Source organism: Poecilia latipinna, unplaced genomic scaffold (assembly GCF_001443285.1).
Source record: "Poecilia latipinna isolate Pla-1442-1.1 unplaced genomic scaffold, P_latipinna-1.0 Scaffold450, whole genome shotgun sequence".
Classification (NCBI taxonomy): Eukaryota; Metazoa; Chordata; class Actinopteri; order Cyprinodontiformes; family Poeciliidae; genus Poecilia; species Poecilia latipinna.
The window spans coordinates 112132-129853 of record NW_015113066.1 but is presented as its reverse complement, the minus strand read 5'-3'; the positions used below and the strand labels follow the sequence as shown (position 1 = coordinate 129853).

The following is a 17722-nucleotide window of genomic DNA, read 5'->3' as shown; positions in this document are numbered from 1 at the left end:
AAAAAAAAATCAGCCCGAGGGCCACAAAGGGCCCGCAGCCCGCACTTTGGACATCCTTGCCAAAGGAGCTTTCTGAGGCAACGTAACGAAATGCAGCAGAAATTAATATTTATCTCTAAAATAAGCCCAAAAACCTCAGTGTTACTGAAAAAACGATCCTTATGGAGCATAAAAAATGAAGTATGCGCTCACCTTGTGTTGCTTCCACATCACAGCCAGCGGTTTGACGTCGTGCTTGGCGTGTTTCCCCTCCTCCAAACACTTCATGCACACCGGAGCCTTGCAGCTGCAGCAGTACATGCTGAAGTTTTCCGCCTCATGATCCACGCAGGTCCCCGCTTTCCGCGCGGTCAGCACCGGCTGCTGACCCCCAGCACCGCCGCCGCTCGCTGCTCCTCCAGCCGCTTGATTCGGCGACGGCGGCGGTACCAGGCGGTGCTTCGCCAGCGGACCGCGGGACGGGTGGCACCGCTGCTGACAGGCGTTACAGTAATAGACGTCGCACTGCTCGCACATCACCGTGGCGACCACCGGGTTGCGGTCGCACAGCTGACACTTCACCGCGGAGGGGGATGCCGAACACGGGATGCCGCGGGTCTGCTGGTACCGCACCACAATGGCCTCCAGAAGCCGGTTCCGAGGAAACCCCCGGAGACCCCGCTCATCCAGGGACACGCTCCGGTGGCACAGCGGACAGGTGAGGGAGCAGTTCCGATGCGGGGCGACCGGCGGAAATACCCGAACGCCGTTCGGAGACTTCAACTGGCAGGGGGTGTAGGAGCCGTAGCCGCTGTCCGTCTCGCTGTACAGACTCATCTTGTCCATGTCCAGGTAGTCGTAGTCGGAGCTTCCGGAGGCTCGGCTCTGGACCGGAGTCTCCCCGTCCGGCGTCTGGACGGTGATGTTCCGGGCGCACAGCAGGCAGACATTGTGGGAGCACGGCAGCAGGATGGGGTCCCTGAAGAAGGAACCACAAACGGGGCATTTTAGCTCTTCCTCCATGTCTCCGGTAGCGATGTGTCCGGTGAAGCTGCTGCGGGTAAAACGCTCGAGCACCAACTGCCGCGGACAGCTCCCTGCACTGGTCTGCGCATGCGCACGACCGAGAGCGGTGACGTGTGGGTTGATGTGATTTATAACGGTAATTTCATGACTTTGAAAAGTATCGGATATAAAAATACAGCGATTGTAGATACATAATAATAATAATAATAATAATAATAATAATAATAATAATAATAATAATAAAAGAGGAGTAAAAATCCACCAAAAAACTGAAATTTTGATATTATCCTCAGAAATTTTCTAGAAAAAAATCTTGAAAATGTCTGAGCTTGAAAAGCTGAAAATATGCTAAAAGAAACTCAGTCTGATGTTTTGGTCTCATTTAACACCCCCATTCCCCCCTTTTTAAGAGAGACTATAATTCATTTTATTTGTTGTTGCTGTTGTTTTGTTTGTTTATTTTGGATATTTAAATTGTCTTCCAGTTCCAGTGTTGAAAGTCCATTACACTTTAAAGTTAAATTTTATTGATTTCTGAAAATGTGTCCTTGCATTATTATAACGTTATTACTTAAAAATTGTCTCAAAACAACATTATTGTAATAACTTCTGGAACAATTTATCGTCCAGTAAAATGTATTATTATGACATGCTTCATGGTGACAGCTTCAACAAATATGTAATCTTTGGTTTAGTTTAGTTTTCATAGTAAAGTTACATACTGCAGCTTTACGGTCTTATCGTGAAAACTACAGAAATGGCTCTCGCTTGCATGGGACATTTGGCAGTGTTGCTGCAGGCTTTCTGCAGGTGCCACTCACACGTCAGTGGTCAGCCATTATAAGAATGGTTTCCAGTCTTCACATGTTGATTTACAATGACTCAATATATTCAGTATGACAAACAAACATACTGACTGGGGGAGATCCCCAGCTGAGACTTGTAATCTCTCCAGTAAACCCCCAGTCTGTCTCTGGACCCCTGCCTGGCTGGATGTGGCAGCTACAGCTGTCTCAGGGGGGTATTTGGCTGTTTTCTGAAGTCAAATGCTTCTTGGCAGGATCTTCTAATGCAAGAATAGGACAGCTCAGACAAACACAACACCTCAGACCTCTATGGATAATGAGATTATTACCCTGTATGTCTTGCCTAGAATAAAGACAGGAGCAAATGAAGCCAGGGAAGAATTTGCTAGCAGCTTAGTGTTAAATCAGTTTTATTCAGTGGACCATTAAAGAGAATCTATTACGCAAAATTCACATTTTCCACATTTTTGTACTTCCACTTGGGTCTCAACTGCTTATAAAAACAGCTAAAGTGCTTTAAAACACCCCCCCCCACACACACACACGCACACAGCCATTTTGACAATAAATTAGTGTTTTTTGAAAACCTCCTGACTGTTCAGTTACTATGTATGGGCACTGCATCATTACCTAGCAACCCCAGCTGAGCACATCTCCTAGCAACCCAAGCAGAACTCCAGCATATTTGGTCAGCTGGTTTTACCTATGTAGGTGTAAATTTCTACCAAAAAACACATACAATTTGAGATTCTCAGAAATGTTCTAAAAATAAATTAAATAAAAAACTTTGAAATGTGAGTGTGAAATAAAAAAAAAATTAAAATTAAAAAATTTCCAAAAGTTTAAACTTTTCTACTTTTAGGGCTCAAAGAGTTTCCTTATTTGCTGTAGAATATTTCTGAAATTAATCTCAAAATCTGAGTTTTTTCTTGCTAATTTTGACTCTTGCAGCTCAGCAATGTCCAAGCTTTTTCTAGAAAGTTTTTAAGGTAATGTAAAAATGTATGAGTTTTTTTGCCACAATTTACTGCTCCCTTTTCTGCTATGGCCCTATATACACCATTGTAGTTAGATGGATTTTTCCAATTTTATTGAGGAAAAAAATAATGTAGATGCCAGAAAGTTATTTTTTGTTGTTTTGTTTTTTTTACCAAGGGCAAATTTCACTTGGTTTTGGCACAATTACAACTAGGGTCTACAACTAATCTCACTTTAAAATGTACCTTTTCAAACAAAACGCAATGCATTTTCCTCAGGTAATTCCAAAGCACAGTGCTAATAGAGTTAGCTAAACAAAGGTGAACTTTTAAAAGCAACTTTTCTTTTCATTTAATTAATTTCCCAGTAGTAGCAAACAGTCTCCTAACAAGACAGAAATGGGTCTTAACTGACATCATTATGTCAACAATAATGGCGGCCGTGATAAAGATCATAATTCTGCGTCCGTTCTGCCGTCGGAGTGATGATGAGGGTGAAACATGATCGCTGGTGGAAACACATTCTCCACCAAATGACTATCAGATGGATCCCAAACACGCTAAAAATGGACGAGGGAGCCTCTGCAGCGGATCGACCGAGTAACCTTTGTGTTTGTCACGTTAGCCCTTTGTGTTAGCTGGACATTTAACGGAGCAGACAGCGGCAGCAGAGACTGGGGTCCCTCAGGGAGCCGCATCAATCCCACATCCTGGAACAGATTTCCCATTTATCAGCCCTGTTAGCATCACATTACCTGCCTTTCGCATGTGCTTTGTTGTGAAATGAGGATCTGTGCACATCTTTGTGTGAACAATGCCACATAAATCTCCTCAGACAAGACATTTTCTCCACTTTTATTGCCTTCAGTAACACAAGTTTATGGAAGATTAGGGCAACAGAAAATAAATGAACTCTGATTTTTGCCCTCAGAATTCTAATTCTGTGTCAAAATTCAAAATTAGTAACCAAAGATTATTAGGTGTACATCAATTGTTAGTATATTAAAATAACACAACTGTTTCTTCCTATAGGATTTAATCTGCACTTCATCCACACTGAAAGTCTGACCCAAATTTACTCTGTAAATTTGAGTTTTGAGACTAGATTAGAGATTATGATGCATAAACAATTTAAACAATTCTTATTCTGAGAAAAAAAAAAGAATTCTGAGATTCACAACTACAAGGAAAAAAAGTCAGAATTCGGACATTAAAGTCAGAATTCTGAGATTAAATCCCGAATTCTTAAGAAAAAAATCTAATTTTGAGAAAAAAAAATCTTAATTCTGAGAAAAATGTCAGAATTTGGACATTAAAGTTTGAATTCCAACATTAATTTCACCTCACACTCCAGTTAAATAATTTCATCTGCATTGATTTTGCCTTTTTGGCTGCCATCTCTGAGATTTTCTCCAATAAAGACCACTTATGACTGAAGATATTAAAGTAAGTTATGAGTTTCTGTTTGTAAAGATCTGTTTGCTGATACTAACCTGCCACAAGAGGGCGACAGCTCTTCATAATAATGATTCAAATTAAAACTTTCAGTAAAAAAAATAACAGAAACATCCTCACAAGTCTCTTATTAAACAAGTTCTGATCTTCCAATCTGAGATCCAGGATTATTTAAAACAACTGAAATATTTGGGATAACTTTGGGATTTTTTGATTCTCTTGATGTCTCTGGTTTAACTGTAGTAAGATAAAGTCAATATATTGATAGTTGATTCTGCTTGTTAGACATTTTGCTTGATCTGCAAGTAATGTTTGTACTAAACATTACTGCTGTGCTTTATTAATTAATCACTTTTGTTTGTTTCTATTATGTCTGAAATAAATCATTAAAATGTGTTAAAGTAAAAAAAAACTCACATTCGACATAATGGCATAGTTTATTCATCCCTTTTCATCCAACATACAAAATGGCTGCCTCAAAATCTCAAAATTTACATGAACAAACAACAAATCTACGACGGCGGATTAGGGCCACTGTAGATTTAAAAAAAATAGAGGGTACATTTCCAACAACAAACTCAGAAACTTGTAGATTATTCTAAGAAATTTTATATATATATATATATATATATATATAGAGAGAGAGAGAGAGAGAGAGAGAGAGAGAGAGAGAGAGAGAGAGAGAGAGAGAGATTTATATCTAATTTTTAGATTAATCTCAAAATTTCTCTGCTTTCTTATTACAAATTTTCAAACTCAGAAATTTCCAAGATTTTTCTTGAAAATTTCTGACATTTTTTGGTGGAAATTTACTCCTTTTGTTTTTTTAATCTATGATGGCCCTAATGCACCATTGTAAACATCTTGTGTATTTTAACAGCATGAAAATCAACATTAGTGATGGGTAAACCTGTTAAACTGAAGCCAATATCTTTGTTTTATGCAAACATTAAAAAAAATCTGCATTTGATTATTAAATTTTGCAAAAAAAATGCATTTATGGAAGAGATAAAGAAGCATAAAGTGTATCCACTGCAAAAACACAAAATCTTGTCAAGTAATTTTGGTCTAGTTTCTAGCGCAAATCCTTAGTCTACTTGAAATAAGACAAAACTTACACATCAGTAACTTCTCAGCAAGATACAGGAGCTTGTTTTAAGTCAATAATTTCTTAAAATTGCAGAAAAATGACTAGTTCCTCTGGCAGATTATTTTACTTATAACGAGACATTTTTCCCTGTTATAAGTGAAATAATCTGCCAATAGAACTGGAACTTTTCATCAATATTAGGGAATTATTGACATAAAACAAGCTTCTATTGCTTATTGTTTTAAGTGTAATAAGATATTTACACTAGAAACTACACTAAGATACTTGGTAAGATTTTGTTTTTGCAGTGTATTTGCTATGTCCAACTCTGGATGAGGAATTATTTTCATAAACTAAAATAAACCTTTATGTGACAACAGAAATGGTGTGCTTACTGTTTTCATTTTGCTGCTGCTGCTGCAGCCTCTCAACAAAAAGCAGCAATTAGTGTTTCAGTCAGCTGTGAAATTGCATGGAGGGAACGGATGTGTGGGCGTTCCCGACCGCCTCAAACCAAGGAAGTGGTGCTGTCAGGGTTGATCCGCACCGGCCTCGTGCTCTTCCTCAGGTCCTGCAGCTGCTTGGCCGGCTTCCCCACAGCCTCCTCGAAGCGCCGCTCCACCACCGGCAGCACGGTGTCGTGCAGGAAGCTGGCGTTCTGCAGGATGAAGGACTTCTTGTCGGAGTCCTGCTCGCAGCGCAGGCTGTAGTCGACGTGCTGCACAGCCACCAGGATGATCTCCCGCAGGCTCTCCAGCAGCACCATGTGCAGCTCGGGGAAGTAGAGCTTCAGGCCTTCCTCCAGGAAGCTCATCATCTGCTTGGTGAAGGCTACGACCGTGTAGCTCAGGTTGACCCAGCAGTCGTCGCCTGTGTACAGCTGGAAGTTGATACCACAACTGCGCATCTCTTCCTGCAACAGGAGAGCAAAAAAATATTTGTGTTGCTTTTAGAGCTGAAATGATTAATCGGATTAATCATGATTAATCAATTACTGAAATAATCCTCAACTAATCTAATAATCAATTGTTTTCTAAATGATTAATAACTAAATGATATTTTTGTTTCCAATTATTTAATAAATGACAAATTAATCATTTCGTAAGCAATTAAACGTTTAGTGAACAATTGTTTACTAAGCATTTCATAATTTAGCAAAGACTTAAATGTTTACTAAGCAATCATTTACTACAAGCTTAAAAACTTTTTTCATTTACCATTGTTTGGTATTTGATAGATTAATCGGTTAGTACACGATTAATCATTTAGTGAACAATTAATCGTTTAGTAAGCCATTAATCATTTGCTAGATGATTAATCGTTTATTAAACAATCGTTTACTAAATAATTAAAACCTAGATTATTTTTTCATTTACAATTGATTAGTAAACTATAGATTAATTGGTTAGTAATTTATTAATCATTTAGTAAGCAATTAATTGTTTGCTAAATGATTAATCGTGTATTAAACAATTGTTTGCTAAACTAAAACTAATAAATCTGAGTCTTTCATAAATTTTACAGTGTATCCACATTCATGTGAGTTATAATTCAGAAAAGGCATTTTTCCACCCAATGTTTCTTCTTCTTTGTGTATCTTTTGGTAATTTTTTTGCCTTAAAAAGGAATCTTACAAAATATAGCAAAATACTTCAGCTTCCAAAAGCTGAGAACAATACAGAAAGCAGGACAAAAGATGGGACAATGGCAGTCGGCGCCACCTTGAGTTTGGCCAAAGCCTCAGGGGTCATCAGGTTCATCCTCCTCCACATCTCCTCTGAGTTCCTGTGCTTGGTGGCTTCGATGATGATATCCTTGTAGCTCTGCAGGGCCGCCTTGACGTCCTTAACCAGCAGTGACTGCAGAGTGAAGGTCAAGTCCAGGCCGATCTCGGTTAGCTGCTGGCAGTGCTCTTTGGCCACTTTCACGCACTCGGCTGCTGTGGACAGACTCTCCTTACTGTCAAACACCTGAAAAAGTGGAAAACATTCATTAAGCTGAAGAATATTTCTATAACAAGCACCTTGGTGCACCTAAAAACCTCGGCCTCTGTACGGTTGAAGTGAACTCTGGTGAGGTTTGAATCCAGATGAGAATGCAAAGCAGAGCGGGTTCCGCTCCAAAAGCAGGAAGTGAACTGCAGCACATGGCATTCTGGGTAAATACAACCAAAAATGAGCCCAAACCCTTTTTCCATTTAATGTACAAGATCAACCTCAAAATTTCAGAGTCAGAGTTTAAAACTTTTATAAACTTAAATTTTTGACTTTTGAAACTCGGAAATTTTCTATTTTATTCCAGAAAATTTCTGAGATCAATCTCAACATTTCTGATTTTTTTCTACCAAATTTTCACCTTTTTTAGAAGATTTAAAAGATTAATCCAAATTATTTTTTAGCTTTTCCTAGCAACTTTTCAACTTTTGAAACTCAGAAATTTCCACATTTTTCTAAAAAATTTCTGGTTAATCTAAAAGATTCTGATTTCTGCCTTGCAAATTTTATGCTTTTGAAACTCAGACATTTCCGTGTTTCTTGTAGAAAAAGTTTTTTTGGCGGAAATTTACTCCTTTTTTTTATATCTACGAGAACCATGAAAATGTAACAAATGTTGCTATTTTGGTCCACAATTGAGCCAAATCTACCAGACCATCAGGTGTGAAAACACCTTTGAACCTGTCTCTTAGCGTCTTCGCTGACCTGTTTGCTGAAGGCGTCTACAAACATGGTCATGGCCGACCTGGACCAGACCACGAAGGCCGAGTAGCAGCCCGTGTTGCCCGCGAAGTCCATCTCAAACTCTTTGGCGGTTTCCAGCAAGCTGGTGAAGAAGATGTTGCAGAGCTTGTGGATGTAGAGAAGCGTGGCTCCTTCGATGCGAAGCTGCCGGATCGCTGTCTGGACGGCGGCGGCGCGGTTCTTCAGGAAGAGTTCGCACGCTTTGGTGGACTGACCTGAAATCAGCAGAATCCATTACACAGTGATACATTAAAGTATCACTGATTTTCCAGTACGACACAGAAGTCTGGACCTTGGTATTTATTCAAATATGTTTCTGTGGGGGGTTTGATCAACAGTTCTCAATGTTTTGTTACACTTTTCTAGTTTTGATTTGGTTTAGTGGTGCAATGATTACAGCTTTGGAGTGCCTGACCTGCAAATACCTTTTTTTTTTTGTCTGAAAATTTGCTAAAAAAAAAATAGCGACAAAGTCAATAAGCTGGAAAAGGCCTGGACAGTTGGCTGAAAAACATTATTTAAAGATCTGAAATACTACCCAACCCCCCTGTGTTTTTTTTAAGCAGTTATGAGGCACTGTGGCAAAACTTTAAACTGCTGCTGCGCCAGTTACTCAACAGGCTGTTGCTAGGTAACCAAAGAGTGAGTGAGTTGCTAGGTAACCAAAGAGAGAGAGAGAGATAGTTCATGGTCGCCCAAATAGTGTTAGCTTCTAGCCAGAGACCCCCTTAGTAAGCCCACAGACAATGCTACAAAATATGTAAAAAAACAGAATTTTACAATTTTTTTCAAATTTTTATTTTTTCTTCAATAATTATTACTTTCGTTTAGCATAAATGCTAACCTCATACCTTCTGATTTTACTTGGCAACATGTTCTGTGGTGGAACATTTTCTCAGATAACATATTGTTGCTATATTACCAGGTACAATTTTCCACCTCCACCTCCCCTTTTGATTAAAAAAAGTAATATTTTTACTATTTATCACATCAAATTTTATTTAGTCTCCACAGTGTCGCCTTTTGAAGCAGCTGCAGTTTTTTTCTTATCAGAAATTGTTCCATTTCTAGCTAGAGGAGCAAAGCAACTTGATAAATTTGATTGGCAGTCAATTTGACTGCCAGTCTGATTAATTGTGTTCTCCTGAATTTCCATTTCCTAACTTTTACCTCCATATTCAATAAGTTTTTTTTAACTTGTATATTATAATAATAACTACTAAACTTTAAATTTATGACTGGAAAGTGTAGTTTTTCATATTTGTTTTCTCATTTTCCTCCACTTTGAGAAACACTGACCAAGTCGGATGAGTTGGGACACCGCCCGTCGGGTCGCTTTAGGTCCACCGCGAAGGGAGCGATCTGGAGACAACTCAAACACCAGAACCTCCGTCAGCTGCCGCACACGCTCGTCCACCTTCGCCCGGAGCTCCTTCACCTTGGGCGTCGCCGGCTGGTCCTTCAGATACTCATTCAGCTTGTCCAGCAGGTCCACTGCGCCCTCGAAGTCCCTCTGCGCGATGCACACGTCCAGATCCTCCGGCAGCTCCTGGATCCACTCCATGCTGAGATCCACGCCGTCCTCCGACTCCACCATTTCCTCGTCCTCCATGTCGAAGGGGTTGGTGGACACCTCGGCCCGCACCGGAGACATGGGGACCTCCTCCTCCTTCTTGTGCTTCTCCTTGGAAACTTTGTTCTTCTTGGTCTCGTCCAGGATCTCCAGCCACTCTTTCTTCACTTTGCTGTTCTCCGCCTGGAAGATGCGGCTGTCGGGGAACATGAGGATCTTGAACATGTCCTTCATGGGGGGGTTGTCCTTCACGTTCACCACGGCGAAGCTCTCAAGGTCGTACAAGGCGTTGTATTTGTACTTCACCGTGCCTCTGCGGTTGGGTAACCAGGTGGCGATCAGCAGGCAGTCATTCATGAGGAAAGCGTGAACCTGGTGAAAACAAGAAGTGTGCCAAACCAATTAAAGATTATTTTGTGCACCAGATTATTGAACAAAATAAAAAACTTTGATATGACTTGGGACAGATGTTTCCACAGGCTTGATTCGCTGAAACAAATCCACCAGTCACTGATGGCAAGCATGGTTGTCAAGGAAAAATTATTTTTTGTACTAAAATCACCAATATTTATTTTAGTCTACATATTATGAACCACAGAAATCACATATATTTAGTTGAACTTGTGTTTTCTTTTCCTGGTGGACATATAAATATATTTTTAAATCAATTTACTGAAAACAGCAACACATTCAGAGCAGCACTTAAGCCAAAAATGTACAAAAAACAAACATTTTGTGTTCAAGTTAACAACACCTTTGTCTGTGAATATGTTTTTAGCTTTAGCGTCACTTGTTCAGATTTACTAAAGGAATGTTGCATTGTAGGCAATAAAATGTTTATTTTCTTATTTAAAAAAGGAATTGAATTTTTTATTTATATGTTTTGATGTATTTCTAACATTGAACAGCAAAAGACTTCAGTGGTTAAATGAGAAAATTGTAGAACGTGTTTTATTCGATTAATCGTCAAGATAATCGATTACTAGTTGTAGCCCTATTTTTTATGTTTGATTATTATCATTGTGTTTGTTTTCTTCTCATTCGCTTTTGCTAACATTTTACCCATTCTAAATAATGATTTCATTTCACCTTCTGGATGGGCGACATGTTGTCCACGTCAAACTCTACCAGGTCTCCATTGTAGACCAGGTGCCTCCCCGGGGTGTCCATGATGTTCTTTGCTCCTTCCACCTTCTCCAGCAGGGAAGTGAGCGTCCTCTGCTTCAGCTCCTCTGTCTCCTTGGGGAAGGCTGCCTGCATCTCCTTGGAGGTCTCATCTTTATCCGTGGAGAGCAGGGACTGAGTGATGCTCTCCATGATGCTCTTCTGCTCGGTCAGGATGTGGCTCAGCTGGTACATCTCGCTCTCCAGGTATGAGATCTCCTTGGCCGTCTCGATGAACTGCCTGTAGTTCTTGTAAACATTCTTTTTGAGGTTCTGGGCCGTCTCGTCGGCCAGATTCTGGATTTTCTGCCGATGCTCCTGCAGGTCTCTGTCTCCGTCGGACTGCTGGGACAACTGCTTGACGTAGCTTTGCGGGTCGAAATTGGGCGATTCGAGAAGCTTCCGTAGTCGGTTCCCGGTTTCAGACATCTTTAGTCCTCAGTTTTAGTCAGGTATTAAATCAAAAGTAGAATTGGGAAGGAGAGGAATGAGAACAGCGGAAAAACTCCTTCATATCCGCTAATACACAAACAGGAAGTTGTTTGAAGGTGGACACCCGGGTTGTGAACGTCACGGGGATTGGCACGCCAACGGCGCCGCCATATTGGGAAGGTAAGCTCTAACCCACACAGCTAAATAAAATACAATAAAATAGAAATAGAACGTTTGTATTGAATCACGTATATTTATTTATTTATTTATTTATTTATTTATTTATTTATTTAATTAATTAATTTTACCACAGAATTTAATTAAGGACACCGAGATAAAATTTCTTATTTTTCTCTCAGATATATTAAATTTTTCAGAGTTCTAACTTTAATCTCAGATATCTCGACTTTTTTCGTTTTTTTTCTCAGCATTTTAATTTTTTTTCCTTCAGAATTCTGACAGACTATTTACCAAATATCCTATTTATTCTTACTACAGTATTTTCTTGAACTGATACTTTTTACTTTTAGTTTAGTAAAACAATATTTTTGAAGTAGTCCTACTCTTATGCTCTGAGTATTTACCCACCTCGATATATTAAATATTAAACAAATCTATTTTTGATATGTAAAATTCAAAGTATATTTGACTTGACCGTAGAACAACATCCGGGTCAGGTTTGGACAGGAAAGCGTAATCAAGTTTATGAATTAACGCTGAAAATCTCGTAAATAAAGGAAAAATGTATTTTATTGATTGAGAGTTTTAGTTTAAGTAATTTTATTATTTAGATTTTAAACAAAAATGTCGAAAATCTGCCAAATGACTAAAGCTACTCCAGAAACTTGTGCTTTTATTTTTGAACACTACCGGAAATACATCATTTGCACTGCAGCACTTTGACTTATCGGCTCTAGTTTTTAGCAAATCGGCAGTTATCTGTTACTCTTGGCTTAGAAAATGTGGCTTAATTAGGAAATATGACCAAAACCAGCGCACTTTTACTCTGATAGGATTTTATTATGATCTGGTCGAAGTTGTTGTTCACTCCAGAACTTAGATTGTTTTTATTTTACATGAATATCCGGCAACAAAGCTAGTTAGCCTCCTGCTAGTTGTTGTTGTCATGGATGCTGATTTCCTGCTCGCCATTCAGCTTCAGGAACAGTTCGACACCGAATACCAGACTTCTCAGATCCCACCGGACTGTTTTCTGGAGGATGGCTTCGGACATAGCAGTAAGAAACAGAAAGTTGAGCCACATGGAGGTGGCAGCGGCGCTGTTACCCGCTGGAAGCCGCCGACCGCTCAGCCCGAGAGGCCGCTGAGCATCGTAGACGAGTCCTGGGAGATGCTGGACCCCAACCCGGACTTGAGGTCCATGTTTCTGGAGTTCAACGACATGTTCTTCTGGGGAAAACTCAACGGAGTGGAGGTCAAGTGGAGCCCCAGAATGACTCTGTAAGACACTTTTTATTTAATCATTAGGAATAAGGCAGAAATATCAGCATTTCTCAACACAAAATCATAGACTGATGCTTCTGATTTTCAAAGTTTGGGTGGAAGTAGATGTGGACGATTAATCGATTAAATTGAATGATCGATTGGGGGTGTTTGAATTATTATTTTTTTATATTGGGATCTTTTGGCCCGTGCACTCCTTATTAGTTCAGAGTGATATAATTTAACTTTTATTTATTTGGACTTTGAATGAGAGAATATTCCTCATGAAAATGAGGAATGTTGAACATCTTGTGAACCTATATTTTTGTGTAAATGTTATAGGTAATACATAATACCTAATAGAAATACTTAACCTTTGAAATTGTTCTCAGTAGCAGGATGTTTAAAAGGTCATACAAACAATTTAGAAGAAAGAAAGAACTGCATGGACTAAGGTGGTCACAAGAGAACCTGATAACTTTTTTTTCTCAAGAAAACAATTTTCTCACATTTACAAGACGTTTTTTCTGGCAATTTTCATTTATTTGCTAATATTATAAGTATAATCTTGTAATAAAAAAAATTCTCATATCCTGGCCCTTCTAGTCCAAAACATCTCCTGTTGATGAGGAGGAATGATGACTAGTCAATGGAAACACATGTAGCTGTTTGTGTCCATGAGGAGAACCACAAACCGGATCAGTGACGGGGAGTAGTCCGGGTGGAGTCCAGCCCAAAATGAGGATGCCGGGTCGTAAAAGTGACCCCCGGTTCGCAATACACAAAACCTCAGGAGACTCATTCAGAACCACAAAATACATGTGGACAGAGCAGTCCTCCTCCCCTGACCTCACTGTGAACTTCACTCCACAGCACTTTCCAAATCTCAGCAACTGAACATAAAACTTCCTTTCCATGGCAGTGGGAGCTAATTTCAAAACACAGAACAAGCAGAACCATTTCAGAAAACACTAATTCATGTGGCTGGCAAAGAGCAATCCTATCAGTAACGTCAAAACAATGCTGAGAAGTTTCGTCTGCTTTCCGTGACTACTTTCTCTACAGGTTGCCTTTGAGTAAAAGGTTTATATTCTGAGCAGAGAAAACAAGATTGTGATTCCCAGAGGAGTAATTATGAATATTTCCTTTAATAACAAATCAAAATATTGACCTCAAAAACAATTTTAACAAGATAAAATGTATCATTCAAATAATCCCTGGAAATGGTGTGAAAATATGCATTCTGTCAGTCAGATCTTTTATTTCATCAAATGTTCTGTAGCTTTGTCATTTTTCATCTGCTCTTTTTTATTTTCTTTTGTTTATTTTACACATTAAAATCAGTTTAAACTTTCAGACATGCAGGAATGCACTGATTTATATCTGATATTAATTTAATGGCCAGTAACTGATATTTATAGATATCATATTCCTTTCTTTTCATAAAGTAGTAAAGAAAAACGAGGTGTTTAAGAATTTAAATTAATCATGCAAATGTTAATGTTCTGAATAAATAATAAGCAGTTTCCTGCTTTTGTTGTTGTTTTTCTGTAGGTGTGCCGGTGTGTGCTCTTATGAAGGCCGAGGCGGACTCTGTTCGATCCGGCTCAGCGAGCCTCTGCTGAAGCTGAGGCCCAGAAAAGACTTGGTTGAGGTCAGACTCTGTTGTAAAAGAAAGATTTTTATTTGTATTTCTAATATACTGATGTTGCTACCTGTTTGTTTCACAGACTCTCCTCCATGAAATGATCCACGCCCTCCTGTTTGTGACCCAGAACAACCGAGACAGAGACGGACACGGACCCGAGTTCTGCAAACACATGAACAGGATCAACAAGGCCAGCGGGACCAAAATCACTGTAGGCGTATTTCCTTCTCCACTGAGCTCCATCAGCTGATGATCCTCAGTTTGATCTGAAATTTGCATTTGTTGTTGTCTTTTTAGATCTACCACAGCTTCCATGATGAAGTCGACGTCTACCGGCAGCACTGGTGGCGATGCAACGGGCCCTGCCAGAACCGCAAGCCTTACTTTGGGTACGTGAAGAGGGCCATGAACCGGGCCCCGTCCTCTCTGGACCCCTGGTGGGAGGACCACCGGAGGTCATGCGGTGGGACTTACACTAAGGTCAAAGAGCCTGAAGGATACGGGAAAAAAAACAAGAAGACCTCGGAGAAGAAGACAGCAGGGAATGGGAAGCCTTCAGAAACAGTCAAAGGTGATTTGGTTTTACCTTTTACCAGTGTTCAGGTTTAACTTTCCTAGCAGTTCGGTTGGTTTTGATTAGGGATGATACGATTAATCGTGATTAATTGATTGAAATAATCGTCAACTAATTTAGTAATCGATTAATTGTTAAGTGGAGAATACAGACTCAAAAAAAAGGCAATTTGTTGAAAGAACAACACACTCAGAGTATTAATTAAGGCAAAACAGTTTGAAAAAGAAATAATTTTAATTTAAGATTAGTCCTTTTTCTGTAAATATGTTCTAGTGGCATAGTCTTCACCTGTTTCAAATTCTGTAAATAAAATCTTCTATTAATCAGTTACTTTAAAAAGTAATCAACACAGCTGAGCTTCATATATTAAAGCTAAAATTATATATTTTTTTAGTTGCAGAGGTAATAAAGCGTATAATAAAGATTGGCAAGAAAATGTTTTTTCCTTAAGTAAAAAAGGAAATGAATTGTTTATTTGTATTATTTGATTTTTTTCTAATATTTCATACAGTAAGCTTAGGTGGTTAAATGAAAAATCAGCAGAAGGTGCCAATTTTTTATTCAATTAATCATCATAATAATCAATTAATTGTTAGAATAGTTGATTAATCTTCAAAAAATAATTGATTAATCATCAGAATAATCAATTAATTGTCAGAATATTTGAGACAGTAATCAATTTCTACAATAACCGTTCGCTCCTGCCTTATTTTGACACTTGCTGTTTTTGTTCCCAGCTTCTGGATCTCAGGACATCAGGAACGTCATCCCTTTCAGCGGGAGAGGCTTCCTGCTGGGAGGGAAGTCCCAAATCTCCTCCTCTTCCTCTCCATCTCGCTCGCCATCAGTGCCTTCTTCGTCCAGCTCCGTCTCCTCTCCAGTTCGCTCCGGCTTATCGGATCAAACCAACTCCATCTCAAACGCCCGACCCTCTTTCGGAGTAAAACCTCCTGCGAAGAGATCCGTCGGAAACACCAGAGTGTTCGTCAACGTTAACGGCTCGCCGGTGAAAGTTCCTAAATCTCAGGGAGAGAGGATGAGACAAGCTTCCATTCAGGATCTGTTCAACAGCGCCACCATCAGGAAGTCAGGAGAAACCACAGAGACTTCCCCTTCCTCTACATCCAACTCCAGTTTGCAGCTTTCGCCTCTAAAACCAGCAGCACCTGCAGGCGGCGCTGCAACGCCGTCTCAGTCCAAGTATTTCAGCGACTCTGGGGTTCAAAATGGAGGCCAGGAGTCGAGGAAAAGGTTGCGGGACGACCGAAGCACCTCAGCCAGCATCTTTGATTTCTTTGAGAAGACAATGAGCAGCAGCTCAGCAGCAGCGAGGGAGACGGGAAAGACACAGACGGCGTCTGCCGCCACCCCAGCATCTCTTCACAGTAGGAGCTCTTCCTCTTCCTCATCTTCCTCCACTTCCTCATCTTCCTCCACTTCCTCATCTTCCTCCTCTTTGGTGATGATGGTCAGCTGTCCTGTGTGCCAGGTTAAGATTCAGGAGCAAAAAATTAACGAGCATCTTGATTCTTGCCTTTCTTGAATGGCGTTTAAATTAAAAACTCTGTCACAGATTTTTAGGAATTTATACGGAAGAGGATAAGGGCCAAAAAGAATTATAATAATTTTGGCTCTAATATTAAATTGCTAGAATTCTGACTTTATTCTTAGAATTCTGAGAAAATTCTGATTTCTTTTTTCTCAGAATTTAGATTTTGTTTTCAGAATTTTGACTTTAATATTCTGAAATCAAAAGTCATAACCCTGAGAAAAGAGTCAGAAATCTGACTTCAATCTCAGAATTTTGACTCTCGGACTTTAATCTTTTGTGATCAAAAGTCCAAATTCGGCAATTTTTTTTTTCTTTTTCAAAATTCAGAGAATTCTGACTTTAATCTCACAATTCAGACTTTTTAGTCAGAATTCCGCCAAATTATTTTCACAAAATCTTGACTTTAATCTCAGAATTTTTACTTTTTTTTCCAGAAGATTTTGACAGCAGAATTTTGACTTTAATGTTCTGAGATCAAAATTCTGAGAAAAAAAGTCACAATTCTTTATTTTTTTGTCTTAATGGCCCGAATCTCCTTCCGTAGATTTCAGCTTCTTGTTGCCTTTCAGCTTTGATACCTTTGGATGCTTGTTGGTTCTCATCTTCTCTCCCGTAGAAATGATGTCAGTGGAGCTGATTGTTTTATGATGCATATCAGTTCTGCAGAATCGACTCAGGTCTGAACTCTTTCAGTTTTACTGCCTTCAAAATGAATAGATAATTAACGTTTTAAAGATGGCCGCCGTGTGCAGACCTCAGAAAGCTCCCCTGAGGATTGTGGGGGTTTATTTGTGCCTCTGCCCTTCACTTTCCAGCTGCATCAGGAGAATCAGGTTTCACTGTCGTCGGCTTTTTGTTTTTGCACATCTTCCTGTTTCCACTGCAGAGGGAAACGCGATCGATGATGTTTATCTCTGATATTTCTGCAGGAAATAAACAGTTTAGATGCTTCACTTTGTATTTATAGTTGTTTCGTTTTTATGTGTGTTTTAAAGATGTAAAATATTCTAAGCTTTCTATTGCCAAATAAATCATTTTATTGATTAAACTAATATTGATTTTGCTTCATTATTCATTCATTGGTCAATGTTCCAGTTATTGATCTGATCAGGTTTGTTTTCAGTCTGGATTTAAAGGAACTCAGTGTTTCAGCAGTAATGCAGTTTTCTGGAAGTTGCTCCCAGATTAGTGTTGCCTAGAAGCTGAATGCTGCGTTTCCACGTTTGGATCTTGTGGATGCAGATTAGATTATTTTGACGACTTTA

At 39.3% G+C, this 17722-nt stretch overlaps 3 protein-coding genes across 5 annotated transcripts in view; 1 reads left to right on the top strand and 2 right to left on the bottom strand.

The window, feature by feature from the left end:
* The window catches only part of trim67 (tripartite motif containing 67), a 41115-nt gene extending 39912 nt beyond the window's left edge, over nt 1–1203 (bottom strand). For all 3 annotated transcript variants that reach the window (XR_001425788.1, XM_015038735.1, XM_015038736.1), the window contains exon 1: nt 193–1203. Coding sequence is in view for 2 of the 3 variants with exons in the window: in XM_015038735.1 (XP_014894221.1) it covers nt 193–1002 (810 nt within the window). In the remaining variant the exon portion in view is untranslated. The remainder of the gene's footprint in view (nt 1–192) is intronic.
* Nucleotides 1204–5573: 4370 nt separating this feature from the next.
* Nucleotides 5574–11375, bottom strand: exoc8 (exocyst complex component 8). The gene is made up of 5 exons (XM_015038733.1): nt 10734–11375; nt 9371–10016; nt 8033–8286; nt 7055–7303; nt 5574–6246 (listed from the first exon to the last, which is right to left on the bottom strand). The coding sequence occupies exons 1-5, from the start codon at nt 11235–11237 to the stop codon at nt 5842–5844; spliced, it is 2058 nt and encodes a 685-aa protein (XP_014894219.1). The 5' UTR covers nt 11238–11375; the 3' UTR covers nt 5574–5841.
* Nucleotides 11376–12103: 728 nt separating this feature from the next.
* Nucleotides 12104–16912, top strand: sprtn (SprT-like N-terminal domain). Its single transcript, XM_015038732.1, has 5 exons — nt 12104–12701; nt 14238–14337; nt 14414–14542; nt 14629–14902; nt 15643–16912. Exons 1-5 carry the CDS (start codon nt 12367–12369, stop codon nt 16446–16448), a joined length of 1644 nt encoding a protein of 547 aa, XP_014894218.1. The 5' UTR covers nt 12104–12366; the 3' UTR covers nt 16449–16912.
* Nucleotides 16913–17722: the final 810 nt, after the last annotated feature.

Excerpts from the sequence above, each read along its gene's own strand:
- sprtn (XM_015038732.1), top strand. The coding sequence starts at position 12,367 with ATGGATGCTGATTTCCTGCTCGCCATTCAGCTTCAGGAACAGTTCGAC. Across the intron at positions 14,543-14,628 it reads CCAGCGGGACCAAAATCACT|ATCTACCACAGCTTCCATGA; the intron begins GTAGGCGTATTT and ends TTGTCTTTTTAG. Across the intron at positions 14,903-15,642 it reads GCCTTCAGAAACAGTCAAAG|CTTCTGGATCTCAGGACATC; the intron begins GTGATTTGGTTT and ends TTTTGTTCCCAG.
- exoc8 (XM_015038733.1), bottom strand. The coding sequence starts at position 11,237 with ATGTCTGAAACCGGGAACCGACTACGGAAGCTTCTCGAATCGCCCAAT. Across the intron at positions 10,017-10,733 it reads ACATGTCGCCCATCCAGAAG|GTTCACGCTTTCCTCATGAA; the intron begins GTGAAATGAAAT and ends TGTTTTCACCAG. Across the intron at positions 7,304-8,032 it reads TAGACGCCTTCAGCAAACAG|GTGTTTGACAGTAAGGAGAG; the intron begins GTCAGCGAAGAC and ends CCACTTTTTCAG.